This window comes from Loa loa, assembly GCF_000183805.2.
Source record: "Loa loa unplaced genomic scaffold supercont3.11, whole genome shotgun sequence".
Lineage (NCBI taxonomy): Eukaryota > Metazoa > Nematoda > Chromadorea > Rhabditida > Onchocercidae > Loa > Loa loa.
In genome coordinates, this window is record NW_018108191.1 from 179,277 (window position 1) to 193,866 (window position 14,590).

The 14,590-nt window shown below is 33.5% G+C and overlaps 3 protein-coding genes across 3 annotated transcripts; 1 reads left to right on the forward strand and 2 right to left on the reverse strand.

Annotated features, from left to right (window-relative positions):
- Nucleotides 1–1,336: 1,336 nt before the first annotated feature.
- LOAG_07549 (nuclear hormone receptor family member nhr-14) lies at nt 1,337–6,156 on the reverse strand (the record flags this gene model as incomplete). The annotated part of the gene is made up of 6 exons (XM_020447470.1): nt 1,337–1,393; nt 3,240–3,911; nt 3,994–4,241; nt 4,371–4,481; nt 5,113–5,237; nt 6,011–6,156. 6 exons carry the CDS (start codon nt 6,154–6,156, stop codon nt 1,343–1,345), a joined length of 1,353 nt encoding a protein of 450 aa, XP_020302303.1. The 3' UTR covers nt 1,337–1,342.
- Nucleotides 6,157–10,361: 4,205 nt separating this feature from the next.
- LOAG_07550 (hypothetical protein) lies at nt 10,362–11,263 on the reverse strand (the record flags this gene model as incomplete). The annotated part of the gene is made up of 3 exons (XM_003143083.1): nt 10,362–10,565; nt 10,824–10,967; nt 11,204–11,263. 3 exons carry the CDS (start codon nt 11,261–11,263, stop codon nt 10,362–10,364), a joined length of 408 nt encoding a protein of 135 aa, XP_003143131.1.
- Nucleotides 11,264–13,915: 2,652 nt separating this feature from the next.
- Nucleotides 13,916–14,334, forward strand: LOAG_07551 (hypothetical protein; the record flags this gene model as incomplete). Its single annotated transcript, XM_003143084.1, has 2 exons — nt 13,916–14,156; nt 14,264–14,334. 2 exons carry the CDS (start codon nt 13,916–13,918, stop codon nt 14,332–14,334), a joined length of 312 nt encoding a protein of 103 aa, XP_003143132.1.
- Between the last annotated feature and the right edge of the window lie 256 nt (nt 14,335–14,590).

Here is a 14,590-nt window from a genome sequence, read left to right on the forward strand (position 1 = left end):
TCAACACATAAATGATGTAGCATCGGCTACTGATTGATGGATTTGTTCTCACGGCACTTAAATTTCTAAAAAAAGTACATAGACTTCCCTTTGCCTCATTTTTTGTTTAACTTACCCTTGGTCATTGGTTGTCAGTAATGTTTTGGAAGCACATGACTGGAAACAAAAAAAAAAAACACTGGCACTGGATTTGCAAGATACTTACTTAATGTAGGGATATGACAGACGTCCTTTTACTTGATCACTTGATGTGGACAGGATATCGAGTTGCAATTTCCATGTTAATGAGCGATCTTTTCACCTGCTACGTAATGATGTCAGTAATTTTGGATAACAGAATCGATAAAAAATGAACTATCTCATTTGTTAATATAATTTTTCAAGAATATATTGGTGACATATTCCGAAAATGGAATACAATTTATCGGTTAAATTTCCTGCACGCAACAACTGTATATCATGGTATAAGATAGCGCCGAGAATTCGAAAAAGAAAGTGGATAGGAAAATACGAAGTGGTATTGTTGGAGGAGGGAAAAGATATGAAAGAACAAGGTAGGTGCTTACGTAAATTCATACATTACAGATGTGGCATAATGCGTTGAGTCTACAAACCCTTGCTTGTTGTTTGACGTGGGATCATGTGAATTTCATACTGTAAAAGCTTTCATTTTCTGCGCCGTTCTTTTTTTTTGCGGATAGGAGAGTTTGATTCTAGAAGGATGAAGAAGTTATTATAATGGAAGAGCATTATAACTTGCTTTCATAAATATTAAAGCAATGAGAGGATACTCTTTTCAACAAAATGTGAATAGAATGAACAACAAATGGCATTATAATGATCAGAGATGGGAAGTAGTCAATGAAGTGGTTTGAAATTTCTTAAATTTTATTTGGTAATAAGTTCGTTTGTCGATTGAGGAGGTGAATTATGAAGAGAACAAAGTAACTCTGTCATCCAAATTATTTAAGAGGAGAGTTGCGAAGATCGTGTTTATTATTTTTCTCAATACGTTATTAATAAAATTGAGGGAACGAATTACAACTGCCAATTGGCATAAAAATTCATACACAAGAAAATGTCGAAGGTAGGGTTACATACATTGTGATAAATGCTGCTTGCTTGCTATGTCTACGAAGTTAAATTTGTACACAGTTTGAAATTTGACCATAATATTTAACATGAAAATTACACCAATTTAAATGGACTGCTTACTCTAGAACGCGTAGAAAGGATTACAACAGTAGATGTAAAATTAATGAATAAATGAAATGAATAAATACTCGAAAACTGATGAGAACTTGTTAGAATGATATGTCTTCTTGAAATACTTCAGCTGCTTTTAGGTCATGAACATTTTCATTTGCAACGGTAACGTTGATGATGTCAGTAGCTGAAAAAAACTGTAACTAAATCCTGAAATGTATTATGAGTATCTCTGTATCATAGTAATATACTTCTAAATATTGCTTGCATTTGTAATATATCCTTTATTTTAAATTCTAACTGTTGCTTTGAAATTAATGAAGTGCAATTTTTAAACTTAACTCCTACCACAAACTAGAGAGGATCACTAAGTCTGCTCATAACTTTATGGAACGAAATTTAAACTTGAATTTCAGCTCGAATGTGTTTTTTGTTGAGTTTTTGAATTTCAATACGTTTTTAAGCTTTGGAATTTCGATTTTTTTAAATAGAGTTTTGAACATGAATATAAATCAATTAAAAAGAAATAGGTCTTGTTAATAGCAGTAGTGATTATTTTTATCTCTAACCATCAATTACGACACTACTGATTTCCCCTCATTTGTTATATCGGTCCATTCTGTTTCCTCAGTATTTCTTGTTGTACAATAGTTTGTGATGTCAGATGGTTCATGTAATAAATACACATAAAGTGCTACGAATAATACATTCCATTTTGGTTTGGTCAAACAGTTAATCACATAATTGATAATCTTATGTTGTAATACTAGAAGGACAACTGACGCTATTTATCCGTTGAATAAAATTTACATGATTTTGAGGATATTTTACGGAAAGGCACTATCTCCCTTACCAAAGGTTGTCTTGTGGAAATGTCATGAACGATGAAGCTTCTATGTTGCAAGTTGCAAAACAATTTTTTACAAACAAACATTATTTCGTCACTATGAACTGCACTATTCAGAGTGCAAGGATTTCTTGAATTTTACAATCAGAATTTCTGGCTTCCTAGATTACATATAAATTTGGAACACTGTTAAGAAGGAGGAATTGCATTGGTTTTAGATAATCTCGTAGTACTTTCCAAACTTTTCAAAAAGTTCATTTCCGATGAAGGTACTGTACTTAAGTTGTTGGAAGGGTATGCATAAAGATCAGAATTAATCAAACTGAATTCTTCTCATACTGCAATTTAGTATCGCAGCTAAAATCGGAATATTCAACAATCAGTCAAAGTTCATTTTCTCTCGTGACAGAAAGAAGTTGACTGTGATAATTAATTAATAGAGTTCAGAATGGCATGATTCGTAAAAATTAGTAACATGGAGCTGGGCATGAGAACGATAATACATACCTCTTAAATATTACATTAAAATGACTGGAAGATGGAGATGACAAAAGCGCAATAATCAGTACTGCGAATGAAAAAACTAACAATTATATCAGCAACGCCATTCTAAGACAATTTCTATGCGTTGACTGTTGCAGTAGTGGAAAGTTGGATGAAACCAATTTCAAGTGCCACGAAAAGTGCAAATGAAAGTTGGCAAACTTGTGATGTTAGCTATCATTTCCTGTAGTTATTTTCCTTGCTTGAATACAACAGTCCAAAAATTTCACTATAATTTCTCATATACAGGTAGATAGATAGGCTGATGAATAGGCAAAGGGACAGGTAAATAGATAGATGGAGAAGTATTAAGTGGAAAAACTTAGTAAATTTCTATTTTTTCTTTTGACGGAAAGATTCTTCAAGGAAAAGACTGTTTAGTTTAAAAAAAAAAAATCCTTTAGAGCTAGAGTCCAAAATGTTGTGATGGAAATGCTCAATTTTGCAATGTTGACGACAGAGGTGGAAATAGCTTATTAGTGAAAATTAAAATTTTCTAATTCAATCAATGTCGCCGAATGAAATTGTAACTTTGCTTAAATCAATTGGATATCGAGATCCGTCATTCATCGAAGAAACAGATAGCATGAAATTCGGCTATCTTGAATCAGTTTTCAAAATCAGTTAAATAAAATGAACTTACCGGTAGAGTAACTGGATTTGTTAGCGTTGCTGTGGTCTGCAAGTTATGAGTGGAAATGGCTTGGCTCGTTATTAAATTGGTAAGCAAAGTTGGTGTTTTGGTGAACAAAACATTGCTACCCTCTTTTGATAAATTGTTCAGATCTTTCTTTACATCACGATGCTCATCAATACAATCGCTCATGCCAGTGACGTGTTTATTTGACGGAGGACTTTGGTCGGTCAGTCCGAAAATGATACCAAGTTGATTGTTCTGTGCAAGTGTTTGTGCGACAGAATATAAGGAGGGGATAATGAGGAGTAAATTGCTGAGTCGTACCGAAGTATCGCCAGTTGATAAAGTCTGCTTAAGGTAGGTGAACAAGGCACGCAGTACGCCGTCACGTGCCTCGCGTAACTTCTCACGTGACATAATAGTTAAGCCTGCCACATCTGGATGCAACAATACCAAAGCTTTTAGTGCCGAAACTTCTGCCTTCTCAACATTTATACGACGAAGAGGAGTCAAAAGTTCATCCAAGATCCGACTTACAGCAGCAACGAGATCAGGATAATGAAAGGGTGTAAGGGTTAGGACTGTATCATTAGGAAGTACGATATGAGTAGATGGAAGCGAACGCTGAACGGTATGTAGGAGTGAGAATGCTGGTGAGCAATGTTTCAGTAGTAATACCTGAAAACTTGAAAATAATAACTAGCAGAAAAATATCAATGTTGGATGGTAGAAAGAGCTTTTGCAAAAGAAAATAAATAACCTTATCAGCGAATGGCAATTCGGGAATCGGATGTAGAAGATTGGCCCAACCGATCATTAGCGATACACTTCTTTGCCGGGAATTATTATTCTCTTGACCCTCGCCACCAAGAATATTATTGATATTCTGATTTCCTTGAAGTCTACTTTCAATATCCACAATCATTTCTACAAGACGACGTGATGCTGCTGTCGTTGCTTCATCGTCGCTGTAGCGTCGCTCAATACGCGTTGAGGATGGCGCATCATCTGCAAGTTAATAATGATAATCTGAGTGATAATTTTCAAATATTCATGAATAGTATCGCGAGTGAATAAGTGACGAAATAAAGGGAGTTACGTGAGTTTCTCCGTGTTTCCAAGAAGTGAAATACTTACCGGAATCACTGTTACCATCTCCACTGGTTGATGTTGGTTGTAGATGAGCTGGAAGGCTTCTTTTACGACTTCGTTTTGTGCTACCAATACGATCCCGTTCATTCTGGATTGCTAGAATAAATCATACCATTAGTGTATTTTCACCACGTACAGTTTCTTAAATCTTTTCTGTCACACGCTAGCAGTACTGTTCCTTTTATTACAAATGTAGTAATATTGCAGTATATATATAACCTTTTATTACAATGTATTATCGATTGGGTCAAAGTTCAGTTTGTTTTGAAATAGATGGCAAAAATTTTTGAAAATACAATTACTATGAAATATTTTGATTTAAATATATTGAAATGATTTCAGAAAAGACATAAAAAGAGAACTATTTTTAACATTGCAAAACGTCTATTTTAGGTAAATTACAATGAAATAAACAATACAGTGAATGACAAATATTTCTTTTTCATTCATTGAATGAACGATTTCAATCGAATAATATATTACGGAAATGATGACAAAAAGTGCTTTGAAAAGTTTCTGATAAAGCATTGATGTATTTTGATCATTGGGACGTCAGTTAAAATATACTGTAAGACCTTTAAGATTTGATTTTAACTTATGATAATAGATAATGATATGGACAAAAATGAACGAGACAGACTTTTAAAGATATATATTGCACAGAAATAAGTTCAAAAATTTTTTCAACTAAAAATGGAAAATATCATGCGAAAATGTATACTTTTACCTTCCGGTTTCATTCCGTCTGCTAGACATTTTTGAAAACGGCAATATCGGCATGCATTTCGATGATCCTTATCGATGTTACATTGCTTGCTGAATCGACATGTATACTGCAGATTTTGCCAAACGCTAAAAATGGCAGTTTACATGAGGTGTGCAAATGGAATTTGAAATATATGACAGGTTACAATAGTAGCACATGAGCAAAATGACCAATTGACCATCGCATGAAGGATAGTTCCCATTTAAAATGTGATAGCTAAGTTTTAATTCCCAAGACTTTAAAGAAATGAAAAAGGAAATCTTGATGAGGACCAGTTAGTCTATATTTAGGGCATAATTTTCTGAAACTTGAAATAAACCTTCAACAGTTAGAATTTCACAAGCTTCTATCATGTTTATTGCATTTAGCATACCGCTTCTACTAGCAGTTAGACATTTATTGATTTCTGTATTCCACCAGTTCCGGAACTTGGAGAAGCATGAATTTTTCTAATAAGCCAGTGGGCTGTTACTATCCTTGGAAAATTAAAACATTATTTAAACTTTAAATTAAAACTTCATTTCATCAAAACTTTGTTTGATCGTTGGGAAATTAAAACTTTATTTCAGAAGGTTTGCAATATTTTGCGAACTGAATTATTCAGTTGACGCAAATATCGAGAAAGAGCGTACATGTCGTTCATGTGGTTCTTATTGCGAATGGCTCTTAATAAATGAATGAAATGAATAAATGTCAAACTTAAGTTGAACACTTCGAAAACAAATGTCATCGTGGAACATAGGAAGAAACAAAAGAACTCATGGGAAGTGGCAGTGACGTGTGTTTTGAATACCGGTTATAAAGAATGCACATTGTGATTGAGTCAGTTTGGTTGTGCAGATTATTGAAAACGGAATACCTTCTACGGAAGAATCCTTTGCATCCGTTACAAGCCACAGCACCATAATGCTTCCCAATTGCTTTATCGCCGCATACAACACAAAAATCGGTCGTATCACTGGCGGCTGTCGATGTAGCTCCACCTTGACTTATTGATATATCCATTACGAATGAAACGTTTCAAGTTCAAGATTCTGAATCCAATGGAAAGCTTGCAATGTGAAATCGGTCGAAATCTCTTCAAATGGCTGAAATGAATGGAAATGCTGCATAGAATGCTTTTAGTGTAAATTATGCGGATCACGTGGATCATTAATTATTGATTAATTAAGAAGACAAAATTTCCACTAATCATTATCATAGCGAGACACAAATAATAATTGTAAAGAATGATACGCAGATTTACTTAAATTTATACATGCAAATTTACTTAACAACATTAGTTTTCGTTAGGAAATTCTAAAATTTTAGCTGAAACAAATTTTCAATGTTAGAGTTTCTCGTTTAAGTAAAACAGAAATTTGGGCTTAAAAAATTTGCGTATAGTCAGGTACATCAAACCATATCATAAATGGCGGAATAATGATTCGCAATAGCGACATACTGCTTAATTCATATTTCGCTTGTTTCGGAATAAGGAAAAAAAAGAAGGAAAGAACTGGAAGCCGACATTACGAATATGCACACACAATTGAAAAGGGGGTTGTTTTCCTGTCCTTTATATTATTCTATTCCTGCCAACTTTTCCTAAAATACGATATCAACAACTGCAACTGCGACAGTTGAAAATTTCTAGTGCAACTGAGTCATATTCCGCTTTCAGATATCTCTTGAAATTAATCGATAGTGTTATCTTTAATACTATGCTTTTTACCTTAAAGAATCAATTCATTTTCTCTCAAATTATGTTTAAATCAAAGATGAGAAGTGGTAATTTCAACTTGTATTCATGATCTTTGCTAGACAACTAAAATTGACAAATTATTTCCAAAAAAAGCTGTGAAAGTTTGAATAAGTTCTTTAAAATAGTAACAAATTGATGACATGATTCATAAAATTGCAAAACAAGCTTAGTTTTTTTTTGGATCTTTAAAAATAATCCCTGAATTTTTTGGAGAAGAAAAATTTTTTAAGCAGTTTGATTTGAACATTTTCATATCCATAGGGTAGTTTCTGGGAGCTTCATGAAAAACTTGAATAAGTCGTGGCTTGTTGAATTTTTTGTCAAACTGATTGAATTATGAATTATGTTTTTTTTCTTCTTTCCTTCAAATTTACACATGCATTGTCTTCAAAAAGACATTAACAAGTGCAAAATAAGAAATTAGGAATTTCTGATTGCTTAAATTTCTGAGACCCAGCAATTATGATTTAGTAAAAGTTAATTGATAACAGAAATACATGATATAAAAGTGAAAATTACAAATGGACAAGAGAAGAACAAATAAATAAATAAATGTAAGAAGGCGAAGAAACATGCAACAAATAATTTATAAGTGCTACTTACAAGGCAGAAATGAAAAATTAGAATTTTTTGAAAGAGGAATTGATGACGAAGTGATGAAGACTGACTGAACTGCTCCCCCGACTGATGGAAATTATAAATGCAGTGCCAGGTATATGTCATATGACTGTATAGTGCATTGAATGACTCAACATTCTCCAGAGAATTCGTTCATTTTTTTTAAGATACAGTTAAGACTGATGCCGAAACTGTGAATAGGCAAGCGCAAGTGAATTTTTGTAAGATCAAAATTCATCTCAAGTATTGTTTTGAAGGAACGATTAAGTCAACGTCAAATTGATGATGAAATTGATCTTGCCGAACAATTTTAACGAGCAAATTACAGAATGTTCCACATGCGCATCTGACTCATAGTAATGACGTATTTTGCATACAGCTTCAGAAGATTCGACTGACACCGATTTATACATGATAGAAGCAGGATGGTGCTCATAGTACTGAATCGTAATTGAACAGAAAAGAGTGTATTCAACGAAATGTCTCCTCCCCATAAAAATTAATAGTTTTTGGATGCCGCAACATTTTTCCTTTTCCTTTTTTTTCCTATTTTCCAATACCATATTTCTTCCATACCGATCGCATTATGTGTGAATCATTTTTATTCAATCAATCGGGAAATATTTCAACAGATAATCAAAGATCACTGGTTTGAACTTAATTCAAAAGAGGTGACTAAACGAAGGAAGTCAAATAAAAATACCGAAAACAGAAATGAAATTTCGTTTCGCAACATCATTCAAGGGATAAATGTAAGAATCAGGAATATACTCGAACCGATATGCAAATTACTTCACCATAAATAATCATCTCAGTCTGTTCATCAATAATCCAGAGTCCAGAATCAGTTCATCGTTTTTAAAAAGTTAGAAAGAAGTTAGTGATTTTGACTATCACTAATTAGTTACTTTTTGTGAATGGGACCTTTTTACAGACGATACTGATATGTTCTTATTGAATACTAAGTTATGCTTTGCAAATGAATGAATTCATGTTTAAATGGTATTAACTGAACCATGTGCTAGCTATTTATCAACTTGGGGATAACAAGGGCAGATGTATAAATAGCGCACACAGTTTTAGTATTGAGAGGACAACATTGCCTACTAATTTTAATCTATTTGAGACTTATTTTCAACTGTTTAGGACATTGGAAAGTTTTCCATAAATTTCTGGAATTTAGTGGTGAACTTTTTGGTGAAGAAGGACGGGTCAGTGAGTAAATTAATGACCCTTGAAAGAAGGAAATGTGGTAAGCTGGGAATTTTCTACAAGTTCTGTCTTATTTTATGTAAGCCAACTTTCTTTTCCATTCCCTTGGTGATATTCAAAAAGAGTTCATTTTACCAGGAAACAAAGGTTTATTTATGGATAAACAAAAGTGCATATTATGAATATTATCGTACCCCACAATTACTTTACTTTTTTTTTGATCAGTCATCCCGACATTGTTGTTACACTGATAGACGAAAGTCGCCAAAATTCCGATATTGTTGTTATATAGAGGGAGGACTGTCCCAGATGTATACTTGCAATGGCCGATTTATAGCAATATAGTAATACTGAGGAATGAAAGGCAAAGTAAAATGTCTATTTATCGACATATTCAACATTTTGGGAACTTTCGAACGGTCAATGTTTGCAGGATTAAACGATCATTGGAAGGCGCAAGAACGAAATAAAGAACAAGAATGACATTTCGTGCCCTGCTTCTTTTTTTGTGCTCTCTTGAACTTCTAATCGTATATTTGATTTAACTTTAAACAAATTCCATTTCTCTGCCATCTCCGTTCTCTCACTATTTGTCATTGCTCTATAATGATTGAAAATTTGCTCTTATTATTTTGCACTTCATGGACTGCAATGAGATAATTCAATTCCAATTCTTCTTACACAGTCTCTTTTCACCTTTCGATTTCAGTTTAAATTTTTAAAATTACATCAAATAAGATGGAGGGATTTTATTGTCCTATCAATGGGAAGCAATATTTGGAAGTGGAAGGGAAGGAGAAACTCTTAAAGAAACAGGATCAGAATCGATTGAATACAAAGTAATCCTCGTGAATATGAGTGAGGTAGACTGAGATTGTAATGATTTAAAATGTGGGAAACAATGGTGTCAAATATATGATAAGCATAGTGATAACAGTCGTTATTGCAGCAGTTACAGATAATTGATATTATCATGATTAAAACAGGTGTTTCTTTCTTCAAGAGGAATTCCTCCTCTAAAAAAGTCGGAAAGGTGTTCCGTAGCTTCGTTCTTTTCGTAAAAGCGAATAAATCAATACATAATAAAACATCCGTGGCATTCCATTACAAGTGCTAAACTGCAAGATGCAAAAAATAAAAATTTCCCACAGTTGCATTTGGAAGTTTATTACTAAATTCTCGACATTATATGACTATAAGGCAGTTTTTTAGTCTGTGGGACGGTTTGTTACAGGTTTCTAATCTAACCATGATAAATAAAGTTAGATTAGAAACCGCTCTGAATCGTGCATCTTTCTCTGGCATTAGGCAATATTCCTTCTCCATGGAATTATGTTACATTGAGATTGAAAAGTGGGAAAGTAGCAATGCTACTACTTCTTTTCATGTTTGTAAATTGATGGAACAGCTAAATTAATCTAACAGGAGAACTCGATTATATATTGGGATCAAAAAAAAGAAAAAAGAAATGCAGAAATATACATCCAATAATAAAAAAGAATCCGATGCTATCGGTGCGACATTTACGCCCAGCATGTTTTTTTCCTTCGTAAATGTCAAATGTACTGATTGACATCATTTCATACCAAATTTTGATGGAATTTTTTAAATCCGGAAAATTTCACCAAATCTTTCCTCATTTATTAATTCCTCGATTGAAAATGCAAGAAATAAGTGAATTGCATGGAGAAGAAAATGAAAAATGAAAGCAATTTCTTTCGCGCTGTTGTTGCAAAAATATTCCGCCTGACGAGAGTAGCAGCAGTCCATACGGTAGGATGGAAGGACCGACGGGATGGTCTAGCACCGGATGAGTAAATATTTCGCGTTTTTTGGAATGCTGCAATTTCATAAAGTACACAACACTGAGTACGCGTACCCATACACCCACACACACACACACACACACACACACACACACACACATGCGCATACACAGACACACACACATACACACACATGCACATACACAGACACACACACACATACACACACATACACACATCACACACATATACACATACACATACATACGCATACACATACATACATACATACACTATCAGACACATATACAAACATACACACATTCACACACATATCCACTACGAGAAGGTCCTTTACCATTGTAAATAACTGAAAGTGCAGCTGTGCAAATTCGTTGAAATACTGAAGTCATCGATTCTAGCGGGGGAACAAAAGAAGGAGACAGGATGTCGCGATAGCCGTATATGGGAACTGACTGCACCAAGTATAAATGATATTAGGAACAATGGGTTGCAGCAGTTTTAAGGTCTGGTTATGTTTGTTGTAAATGGCTTCTGATTATCTACCTATATTCATAACTCCTCCTTTTCAATTAGTATTATTACGATACGATTGACACTTTCTCTGTTCACACTCCATACCAACTTCATATCTCGTATCCTTGCATTAGTCACATTTTTAACTTCCCTTAATTAGTTTTCTGTCACATACCAAATATCTTTTGATTGTTGCAGATTCTGCAAGGTAGCATGCATACATCATGTACTGCATACTGCATGATGTTCATTTCTTCTCGCTCCAGTGTTTCATCTTTTAACAACTTAGATCATTGCTGATAAGTTTGGAAAGTTTTCTTTTACCTTCACCATCTAGTCAGTGATTTGTCGGTACGCCTATTACGTTCCCCGAAGCTTTCTTGTGGAAAGAAAATTTAGATGACGTAGCTTAGCATAAGTCAAAAAAGAATTTATCATTTTCGACATTTCTGATTTATCATTGTAAACAACTTATGGGCATATTTTTGTTAATAATAAGAGCAAAATATAGGAGTAATCAATTTTCAAATAGGATCAGAAAATAAATTACTGTAGTTATGTCACATCTATCCGCTGTAAAGGTCTATTTATGTCCCACTCTCTAACTTATTTTCATTCCGCAGATCAGAATCGAACACTTTCGAAAAGAAAATTGAAATTTTCTTTGATTTTTTTTTTATTTTCAAAATAGTTTCGAAGTAATTGTCGTCCTTGAGCTTCAAAGTACAGTAAGCGTTCTGCAAAAATGAGAGTCAGATAGCTTATATCAATAATTATAGTAATCAGAAATTAGATGAAAGGGGATCGTTTGGTATACATCTTTGTTGTTGTTGGTCAGTGATCCATCATAATTAGCATGTGTTCTTATTTACAGTACATGTTTAATCAAAAATGGTTAACTCTACTGATCCAAATGTTTCTAATGTATATCTCCTAAAGAATAATTATCATAAGAGCTTATCAGTTTACGTATTATTTGTTAGAATTCATTCTCGTTCAACGTTTGCCATATGTGAATTGCTTAATTTATTCACAAGATAGTCCTTTTTTTCCTTTTTATTACCCGTGATTGTAACAATACCATTGGTATTTCCGAGTAAGAAAAGTGGAGTAAAGTTGAAAGATGGAGAACTCATATCAACCTATATTTAACCCTTTGGCTGCCTGCTCTGAGTTTGATAATGGATTGGATGATTAGTTATCACGGATGAAAGATCAAAATTAACTGCTCCATTTTGCTTTATTGTTTGAACTAAGCATTAAATTATATTCCCTTTTCTATCTCTTTGATACATTCCGACGAAAAAAACACTTTTCTGAATTAAGCTTTAGTCTTAATTTTCACCGCCTTGGAATTCCTCGAAGTATTTGATTTTTCGTAAGAAAAAAAAGGAAAGTATAGATGTCTTCAGTAACTGAAAACAATGACTGAAGATGAAGAATCTATCAGCACAAATGGGGATGCTGTGAACAGATTGTCGTAAGCATTACCTGTTGCGTATCACTTAAAACAACACGAACTATCACCAAAAATGCAAAGTAATTTGGCTTCAAAACGCTTGCGATTGTCTCACTCTCCTGTTATCTCGAGATGCAATTACAAATTTCAATTTAACTGTTGGAAGTTATGCTAACCGAATCCCAGTTGTGGCATCTCTTCCCTTCCTAATATTTCGCTCAAAATGTCATCTTTATTTTCTATTTCAATAAAATCTTTTGTTTTTCCTTAGTCAGAACTTGTTCATTTGCTCTTTTGCATATTTTTTTTTTTTAATGCAGCATGTGATTTGTCATCTGTGTATTGCTGCAAAATGATCCAAAACATTTGACCTGCGAAAACTACAGCTGTTAAAGATCGACCGGTCGAAAAGTTCTCTTATCACCCAACTCATTCAATCATTCTTTTTTTTTGGGAAAAAATTCACAGTATTTAATAAGTAAAAGTTTCGAATAAGGGATGAGAGAGAATGATGAGTAGAAGGGACGACAAATACTGATTGGCCCCTAAAAATTTTTGAACTACCAAAAATTCAAAAATTTAAAGTCCATAAGTGAGTCGACGAAGTTATTTTTAAGGAGTATATGTAATCACTGGAAGTTAAAGTTACAGAAAGCATTCAGTCGCATTTGGGCTAAATAAAAATTTTCATTTGCATAAAGCATTTTGTAAGTGATCATTGATCGCTAAATAAAAAAAAATATTTTGCGCAACAATTTTTTTCTCTCTCTTTGCGATAACATAACAATAAATAACAGAATAATGGCGATTTGAAAAGGAAAAAAACTGAATGTCTAATCAATTACACCGTATTGAACAAGTTTTTACGGGAATGTTTAATTAGCTTAAAATACTAATCATGCTATAAAAGGTGACAGGTGAGTGTTTTATTTTTAAGAGCAAGGTGATAAAGTAGTTGATCAGTGTGACAATACTCCGACTTGTTCTAACCATGATTAAGATATGATAGTAATTAAGGTATGGTGAGAAAATTAAGATTACTTTGTAACAATAAAAACTGATAATATTATAAGTATCGCAAGAAAAAAATGGTAAATAATTGGAGAGTATCAGTATAAGAAGAAAAGTACGCAACTTGCAATTCCAATGGTAGAAATGGGTAATTACCGAGGAATGTGGAGATGATGAATGAAGGTTAGAAGGAGCTGTGTGAGTACGTTCTGCAGCCGTTTCGAATATCACAGATGAAGAAATGAACTTTCTGTTGTTGATGTGTTGGGCGTTGTTATTGCTGAGAGAAAAAAAAACAACAGTGGTTTTTGGTTTTTAAAATGAGTGCAGCAGTTCATCAGGCAATCCCGTATGACCGATCGTATGCTCCGGCTCTGGTTTAATTCTGTTCTGAATGCGGCAAACATCTGAAGAGACATGGGAATAGAAGAAGGAATAACAGAACAAAGCACAAAGTCCGGCATAGAGCAATACGAACTTTCATCTATCATTTCCTTCGTTCCGGACATTGCCTTTTTGAAAAAAAAAAAGTGCAAATGCGAATATCTATATCAGGGGTGGGCAATTAATTTTTCCAGGAGATCACATAAAATATTAGAATGGTTTTCGAGGGTTGGACTAATATACTTAATTCAGTTTTATCCAATACCGTATCCGTGTACGTATATTTATACTATTCTTTCATAAAAAACAGTAAATAGAATACTGTGATGGATTCACTGAAAATGTGGAGGATCTAATTACATCATTATTTTTAATGTTCAGATGATGAACTTGTGATGAAAGACCAATGGACTTTAACATTGAAAGATTTTGGCTGGCATACCAATTTATGATATGACAAATGAAAAGTAGATAAAAACTTGGGGAATCACTACATAAGAGCAGCATTGATTGAAAATTGTGGAAAAAACAAAACAAAACAAAGATAGATTGTATTCAAAAACACCAAACTGGACATTCCCAACTGAAAAAAGAAAAGGAACCTGGTCAATATATGGTCAGATACTAAGAAAACAAAGTGGAAGAAATGGAATTGAAATGAAAAGAAGTGAATAAAGAAAATTGAATCCTGACATTAAANATATACAT